Consider the following 9,237-nt stretch of genomic DNA (forward strand, 5'->3'; position numbering starts at 1 on the left):
TTCTGGGTTTCTATGTCCATAAAATGTGCTTTGAATTTAAATCAGAAGTTGCTCATCTAAACTTTTATGGTCTATAACTGACTGGTTAGTGATTTGTAACAAGTAAACAAGACAAAAACAGTCAAATAGCCAAGTTCACAACAAGCTTCTAATGTAAGTATCCATAGGAAGGAATTTATGCTGGCAGTATTGCCAAGACAACAACATTGTGTTCTCAGTTTTATCTCTTGACATTTATCTTAAAATTGATGACTCAGAGGGAAGTATATTCCATATATTCCCTACTACAAAAATAAATACCATTTCTTTTCTTTTGAAGTTGACATGCCACAAGGAAAGAGGGACTAAATCCTGAACTACTATTTTATTATAAATTAAAAGTATATTCATTCTTCACAGAGACCCAGCCAGAAGTCATTTTAGTTTCATAAAGGAAGAATAATGTCACTCCAGGATTCCCCAGCAGCATTATGGGTTAATGTGTTTATTCAGACAAGTCTGTCCAGCTGTCAGACAGAAAACCCAAGTGAGGGCTTTCTCAGTGTTAATTTTCTGAGATTACAAAGGAGAACATGATTTAAAACTAGTTTCATCTCTATGGTCAATCAGAGAATTACTATCATAGACCTGGGCTGGCACAGAAACCTCCAGTTACGCGCTTACTTCTTCTCTAGGGCAAAGAATTTGGGGGGGAGGGTGAAACGCCAACAAAAAAAACAACCAGAAAAAAATGTTTTATAAATTCTTCTTCTCTGAAAAGTAGAGGAATGGGGTTTTTGCTTTTTACCTTTGTTGAAAACCACATTTATGTGAAAAGACAAACATAAAGATCACTTTTATCCTCAAGACAGTAAGAACATTCTGCTGTGCTACAGTCAGTTGAAGGTTGTAAGGTCTCATACAGCATAAAAGGAACTAGTTATTAATATTTATTTCCCTGACATTCTTTTCTGGGTGAAACCTATTAATGAAGTAGCAAAAAAGCAGACCCTGCTGGCTGGCTATCTCAGAAGTCAGCACAGCTTACAGAGAGAGACAAAAGGACAGAGAACTTATCATGCAAGCTTTGGATAATGCTTTGTGAATGTCTGAACTTTTTTTATCCATTGTCCTCTCATTTCAGATTTCTAATCCTCATTTCTGTCTTGTTAGAGAAATTACTCTGATATTTATACATTTGCAGGCAGACCATAATTTTAAATCAGCAGTGCAATAATTCAATAATCTCTTGCAAATGAAGGCTCTTCTGATGGTATAGAGGTTCATTTATTATTATCACTTACTCCTAATTCATTATTGTGAGCAATTGCAGGTATAATGTCTTAGTGCATGTTCGTTTCTTGCCTTGCTACAAATGCCACACGGATTTCAGCAACTAGTTCTTTGAGCCCTCCTGGGCTCTACATTTGATAGGGAGCCAGTAATATTTCAAACAGTTCTGATATGCAAACTCTGTTCTGAAATAACATACAAATACTTCCCTTGAACATCTCTCAAGATGTCACTTTTACCTGATCTGAAGAAGCAAATTTTAATTATCTGTGTGTGTAGAAGTCCTATCATATGTACAATTTTTACATTTATCATATTAAAGCAGACCTGATATTAACTGTACTTGGTGGATACCATTGCCTGTGAACTAATTCCTGCAGATCTAGGCCAGGTGTGAAATAACTTGTGTCTCCCAGTGTAAGCAGCTGATACATTTCATAATGTAGTTACGATTCTATAGAGAGTTCATTACAATAGCATCTGAACCTCAGTTGAACAATAAACTAAATATTCTTCCATCTCAAGATGGTACAGCAGACCAGACTAATCTGAAGGACGATGTGTCTGCACCTGGGGGTTTGGAGCAGTCGTGCTGCAACCTGCACAGGAGTGCCAAAAGCTGCAGGCTCACGGGATCAGGCCCTTGGGCTGTCCAGAAAATGGGAGTAAGACATAGCAAGGGCAGTGGCACCACAAGCACTTGAATCTACACCTTCAGAGTTCTGCAGGCCCATAATAATGTATTCCTGGCACAACTACACAAGCTCCCATAATATTCTATTGTTCCCTTTTATGTGTCATGGCATTATACAGCCTCGGCTCTGAACATGGGAAATAACTTGTGCTTTGAAGACTCCAGAGTTGGTTCTTCAACTCCAACTGGAATTGCACACTTTTATCTCTCAAATATTTCAAACCTTTATGAGCATACTAAAGCTTTACTGACACAAAGACCTGTGGAAAGCAGCTGTTCCTATCTTTAAGTACACAAAATTATCATATATGGGTAGCATCAAACCCACTTATTCTATTCCTATGAAAGACTAGAGGGATTGTACCCAAGGGCAAGTATGCCAACTAATTACTCATAAAAATTCAGGTTCTTAACACCTGCTCTAAAAATTTTTTGTTTGCTTTAGCTTTTTTCTGCTTTATTTGTGAGTGTTTTAAAACAAAATATATCTGTTTTCCTTTTAAAATATATATTATTTAATTTACTAGATTATTTATTATGCTCCAGGATATCACAGGCAACATTTTAAACATTTTAAATATAAACCCATACTTAACTTTTAATTATAATAATACTCTTTATAGTTGTACACTGTTGGAAAAACACCCATTGTTATTCAAAACACGTGCCAAGTAAGAATAAAATAGTTTGCTCCCTCTTTTTGTGCTGCAAAAGGTCCTGGCAAGTGTTTACAGTTATATAGGATTTATTTAAATAATGACCAAAATCATCACACTTTTTTTTGTTTCTTTCTAGTTTTTGTGATTTTAACATTATATTTTCACTATCAGTATGACAAACAGCAGAATGAGCTACAACATTAGTTTTCAAATCAGCAAACTATATAAAAACTTCCCTGAGGACATGAAGTTATTTAAGTATGCAGGAAATATGGGATTGTTCTAGGCCTGTGTAAGGTCCCATTCTCAAATCCCCACTTCATTCCCCATTTGCACCATGGGTTAAATGCAGAATAAACGCATTGACTTTGATGGTGTTCCAAAGGGTCGACTAATACCAGAATCAAGACCATTTTGTCTCATCTTTTCCTCTGAAGGATTTCCATCTCCTCCCTAGAAAGCTCTAAAACCTTTAGAAATTTGGGGGGAAAAAAGCCCCCTTATTAAAGCCTTTGTGTTCAAACCTTTAAGTAACAAAAGAGGGAGAAAACAAGCAGCAGCTCACCATGGATACTATTGATTGAAACCATTTAAATACCATCTGAAATGTCACTGACATTTACAGCTACATTTCTTTTATTAAAAAAAAAAGAAATTACACATGTTGACAAGTAAATAACATGAGATTGCTAATCTTGGCAGCTGTCATGTAGACACACCAATAAATTATTCATATCAGCTTGTTTTATCATCTTGCCTCTTACAAATGGCACAGTGCAGGTCAAAGCAGAGATACATTCAGAAATAACAAGTCATGTTATCAGGACCTTTCCACTGGAAGGAATGGGTTCAAGCACAAGTGTAGAGTTCTGAGACTGTCCTTGGGCTGGGACACCCCTCAGATCTCCCCAGGCCTCTTTCTCAGCCCACATCCCTTTGCCCCCTCTGCCTGGTTGCAGTCTTTCCCTTTGCAGCAATGGGGCTTGAACCTCTCTGTCACCTCCTCCAATTTGCCAGGCCTTGGCTGCAGGACCTTTCAAAGCCTCACTCACTGCCAAACACCTTTTCCATGGACTAAAAACCACAAGTACTCTTGGTACTAAGCCTGCTTATGAAAAAACATCCTGGCCCACCATGGCAGGATCCTCAGGACTGACAGACCCATTGCACTAGGCTGGTTATTAGGCCCCCTTGGGTTCTGAATGTCCCTCAGAAGCTGTAAAGCAGAGCTGAGAGTTGCTGCATCAGCCAGGAGCAGCCCACAGCTTTTGGGCATCTCTGTGGATTTTATAAGCCTTTATGCCAACCAGTGTCACAAAACAGCAGCAAAGCTAGTGGAAAAAGTCTACGTGAAGTCTAAGTGGCAAAAAAACACAGAGGAAAACAGTTTTTTAATGTCTCCAAGACTAACAAGACCACCAAAGAGCGCTAGAATGATAAACCATGACCTGCTCAAATCAAACTCTTGCAAGATATTGCTTATTATATGTCTATGACCAATACCAAATGTTTTGCTGACAATATATTGATCTTCAGTCACCCTTTTGAGAAATGTATTGCATCATTTAATGAAAATTACACAAGTTCAGGTAATAGAGTATTATATTTTTCTCTGAATAGCCAGAAAATTCCCTGCTTATAAGGAAATATATATCAGCTCTGGCAAATAGTGAAATCATACTTTGAGTATTTTAGCATGTGAAGCCTTACCACTACATGAAATATAGGTAATTTTTCTTCTTTAAGATCAATAAAGGGTCTGCTTTCAAAATAACTTCATATTGATTGAAGGGTCAAAAAAGCCCCAGGTATTGATTGTCTGTATATAATCACGTTCTGCTCACTAAGTTAACCTCGTCTACAAGTGAAATGAAAAGAGATCCACTATATCACTTAAGCAAAATATTTTCATTGTATTTGAAAAATTGCTTCCATCAGTCATCAGTGCCTCACTGACAATGTACTTTCTTTTTTTTTTTAACCTCAGGAAGTAGATTTACACAGAGTGAACAGCCAGGACAAGCTTGGCCTTACCGTATGTTACAGAACAGATGATGAAGATGACATGGGTATTTATGTGAGTGAGGTAAGACTGAGCTGATTTTCATAAGATACAATTTATCTTCTAAACTGCAGTGATGGGCATTTAAGACATTTGTCTTCTTTTTGTACTATGCTTGAAAAACAGCCAGAATGTAATAATTGGAAGAAATCTAGTTATTATTTTCCTTTTCTCCAAACTGAGTGAAATCCTGCATATGCAGTGCTCATTTTTCCCCTAACACAGTCTCAACATTTAATTTTGGATAATGTTTTCAAAGTAGCTTTAAAACACTCTCCCTTTAGTTTTTGCTCTCAATTATTCCAGAAGGAATAAAGAAACAAACACATTTTTGTTTGCAAAGATTTGAGGCCTCTTTGTCTCTCTTTGCTCCCTTTCTCAAAATAAGTAGCATTTTCTACGTCATCTTTTTTATCATGCAGATCCATTTCAAGTTAGTAGCAGCAGTTTGGGGAAAAAACCTCCAAACTAAAATATTCTGTTAAAATGCATCACTTAGGAAATAATCCTTCCTGTTCTGTATTCAAAAACTGGTTCTAATTAGAGCTCTGTTGTAAAGCAAAACGTTAAATTTTGGGGAACTCAGTATCATGCAGATGTGGTAAACAGAGATTCTCTGAAGACACATCTCAGGAAGAAATGTTTTGAGTTTGACTTGGTAATTTAAATTCACGTTTCTCTTCGTCTGACATAAGCAAGGAAAAGTCCTGTAATCCGTAAGCAAGACGAAACAGCCACAGGTAGAGCAGCAATAACAAACACTGGCTCACAGTAGCAGCCACAGGGCCAATACTTAGTGTAAATGGAGCAAAACCTGAGCTCTCAAGCCTCCCAAGCACTCACAGTTCTCCTGTTTTGTAGATTGATCCCAACAGTATTGCTGCAAAAGATGGTCGACTCCGAGAAGGGGATCGTATTATTCAGGTACGTGTGTAAATGGCTGGGAGTCTGTTAACACGTTATAATCTGCTGCAATGTCTGTATTTCAGTATATTTACAAATAGTAAAATACAGTCCTGGCCAAGTAGAGCCCTACATTGGCCCTACTCTGCAGGTCTAAGCATTTTGACAGCATATGTCTTCTGTTTTCAACACAAGCCCTGTTCCACTTCCACTTTTAAGCCTCTACTTTGGCTCAAGAAATTATTCTTCTTTTCAGAATCTCTCTGGGCAAACACATTTACTCACAGGGACATTAGTGCTTATTCAGCAGGCTGAACACCCAGCACTGCATGCCAGAGCGAGTCTTCTAGGTGCCACAATCCTACAACACAGGACTTTGGCAGAAGTGCAGATACTAACACATGAGTAGAGGTCCAGTTCCCATTGAGCCTGTGGGACCAGGATCCAGAGCCTCACCTGTTCCACACAGGGATGTCCTTGTTCCTTTCCACCCACCAGAGCCAATGTTACGATTCAGCTCCTGCCCAACACTCCTCTAGCTTCTGTTCTCCTAACAAGGCCCTGCACATCACATGCACAGGTTTGGAACAGCTTCACATGTCCAGAGCTATACATGTGCCCACCACTTGTCTGAACAACACAGTTGGAGATGTGAACAGGGACTGTGTGCCTGACCCATGCTGGGATCTATCCAGCCATGCCCATCTCAGCAGCATTTAAGTGTCCCAATGAAAGGATTTCATTCTGTTGTTCTTTTCTTTTAAAGATCAATGGCATAGAGGTACAGAACCGAGAAGAAGCTGTGGCACTTCTCACCAGTGAAGAAAGCAAGAATATCTCCTTACTTGTTGCAAGACCAGAAATTCAGGTACTGCAGCAACAACAAAAACCCCATCTTGACTCTTAAAGAGTTGTTGTTTTGTAGAAAGCAGTTACCATCTTCTGAAGAATTTTAATCTACCTAAATCTGAGTAATCTACCAAAAACTATATTGTGCAGCTTGACTGGACATATATATGGCCAAAAATACTGGGAAGTCAAATAATAACAGTCACAGTACTTATATATATTATATTAAAGTTTAATTACAAGACATTCAGGGATTTATCTATTTTGCAACACTATTACAAACATCACTGCAAGGTATTATGGATAGCTTCAAGCCATAGCTTTGAAGAACATATTGAATTCTAATTCCTATAGCTATTGACTGTTCATTCATCAAAACACCTATCATTTAGCCCTTTATATACCATCTCTTAATGTAGTTAAGTACTATCAAGAAGCATCCTCAGCTGAAATAAAGGGCTGAACCAGATCCCTTTGTAGAGCAGGAATTAGCACAACAAAGGTATTGAACATACAGCCATGAGCACCATTGTTTGATCTCTCTCTGCTACCTCCTGCTGTGAGAGCAGAGACCAATGCACCTGGAGACAGGGGGTCAGGGTCATGACTGTCCTGTTAGCCTAGATGTTTCTGATCATTCCTTTAGGGATAACTGAGGCTGGGAGTGAAAAAGGTCTTGCAGACCGCTCAGCCAGCATTTTTCCCTCTGGCCCTTGATACTGCTTCACAGCTGGTGTGTTCAATCCTTAGGCCCTGGAGAATTTTTATACATCCTAATAAAGTCACAGGCAAACCAAAGCAGCCCCAACCCTTAGAAGTATTTCCACGGATAAGAAGGTTGATTTTGTTTCATACATAAAGGGCAGTTGAAAAAGAAATGCTGCTGGAGATGGAGGCAGCTGAGGGGAGGTAGGACAGTCAATGCCCACACTTAGCACAAGGAGGTTTGTGGTCCTTCCCAGGACACAGCAGCACTGTCACAGGAAGCAGTCTCCTAAGATTTCCCAATCCCTTTCCACAAAGAAAGAATGTAATTTATGTCAGTCTTCATTCTTTTGATGTTTGATTTGCTTTTCCCTCCCTTTTCACATAGCTGGATGAAGGATGGATGGATGATGACAGAAATGATTTTCTGGATGACTTGCACATGGACATGTTAGAGGAACAGCACCACCAGGCAATGCAGTTCACTGCCAGCATGCTTCAGCAGGTACTGCCCTTCTTGTGTGTGGGTGTCAAAGCTTCATATCACACTCAATATTCCAGCAATGAGCTACACTGAACACACTTAGTATCTCAAGTGACAATCTAGGCAAAAGGACTTTCTGCTATATAACTGAAAAGCAGACCTCAGGTTCAACTGAAAAGGACATCTGTGTTTTCAGTCACTATTTCTATGAGTTCTTAATATTTTTTTCCATATAAGCAAAAAGGCAAGAAATTTAACAAGTGACAGATTAAGAAAACTGTTTAAAAATAAACAACCCGAAATTTTGTATGCCCTTGCAATAATTTCTCTGTCTTTTGATTTTTGCTGTTAGAAGAAGCATGAGGAGGATGGAGGTACCACAGACACAGCCACTATTCTATCTAACCAGCACGAGAAGGACAGTGGTGTGGGGCGCACAGACGACAGCACTCGCAACGATGAGAGCTCCGAGCAGGAGAACAATGCAGATGATCACACCACCTTCTCCAACACTTTAGGGAGCCAGAAGAAGCTGACCTACAGTCACGACACCCTAGGAAGTGGTGACATGCAGTTCAGCAACGAATCGTTTATCTCAGCTGACTGCACAGATGTTGACTTCCTTGGCATCCCCATAGATGAATGTGAGCGATTCCGGGAACTGCTGGAGCTGAAGTGCCAGGTGAAGTCTGCCAACCCATACAGCCTGTATTATCATAGCAGCACGCTGGACATGAGCAAGAGCGACCAAGAAAGTGTTGACAGAGAGCTGGAGATGCTGAACGAAGAGCTGCGTAATATTGAGCTAGAGTGCCTGAATATTGTCAGAGCTCATAAAATGCAGCAGTTGAAAGATCAGTACCGGGAGCCCTGGATGCTCCATAACAGCGGGTTCCGCAACTATAACACGAGCATCGATGTTCGCAGGCACGAGCTCTCTGACATCACAGAGCTCCCAGAGAAGTCAGACAAGGACAGCTCCAGTGCATACAACACAGGTGAAAGCTGCCGGAGCACACCGCTCACCCTGGAGATCTCCCCTGACAATTCACTGCGCAGAACTGCAGAAGGCATTAACTGTCAGGGCAATGAGGGGGCAGCAGCATATAGTGTCTCCCAAAAGAATGTATTTGCTAGCTCAGAAAGTCATGAATCCAGCACTGGTAAATGCCATGCCTCTGCTAAAGATCCTGACCTGAGCAAGCAGCTGGAAAGCAAGGAGAGAAAAGGCAGTGATGGAAGCAAAAGCCCTACTCATGGTCAAAAATCTTCTGGCTCCTATATCTCACCGTACCATCACTCTCCATATAAGCACGCTCATATTCCTGCCCACGCACAGCACTATCAGAGCTACATGCAGCTGATCCAACAGAAATCAGCAGTGGAGTATGCACAGAGCCAAATGAGCCTAGTAAGCATGTGCAAAGACTTTAACTCAAGCCAGAGTGAACCGAGGATGGAGTGGAAAGTCAAGGTGAGAAGCGATGGGACCCGCTACATTACCAAGAGGCCGGTGAGGGACAGGCTGCTGAGAGAACGTGCCATAAAGATTAAGGAGGAGCGCAGTGGTATGACTACTGACGATGATGCCATCAGTGAGATGAAGATG

At 40.3% G+C, this 9,237-nt stretch overlaps 1 protein-coding gene across 1 annotated transcript in view; it reads left to right on the forward strand.

The window, feature by feature from the left end:
- PDZRN3 (PDZ domain containing ring finger 3) overlaps positions 1–9,237 on the forward strand; it is a 29,274-nt gene that overhangs the window by 19,736 nt on the left and 301 nt on the right. Inside the window, 5 exon segments of the mRNA XM_009996935.1 lie at positions 4,613–4,711; positions 5,549–5,611; positions 6,357–6,458; positions 7,533–7,649; positions 7,981–9,237. Coding sequence (XP_009995237.1) covers positions 4,613–4,711; positions 5,549–5,611; positions 6,357–6,458; positions 7,533–7,649; positions 7,981–9,237 — 1,638 coding nt within the window.

The sequence above is a fragment of the Chaetura pelagica genome, unplaced genomic scaffold (genome assembly GCF_000747805.2).
Source record: "Chaetura pelagica isolate M959 unplaced genomic scaffold, ChaPel_1.0 scaffold24, whole genome shotgun sequence".
Taxonomy (NCBI): Eukaryota; Metazoa; Chordata; class Aves; order Apodiformes; family Apodidae; genus Chaetura; species Chaetura pelagica.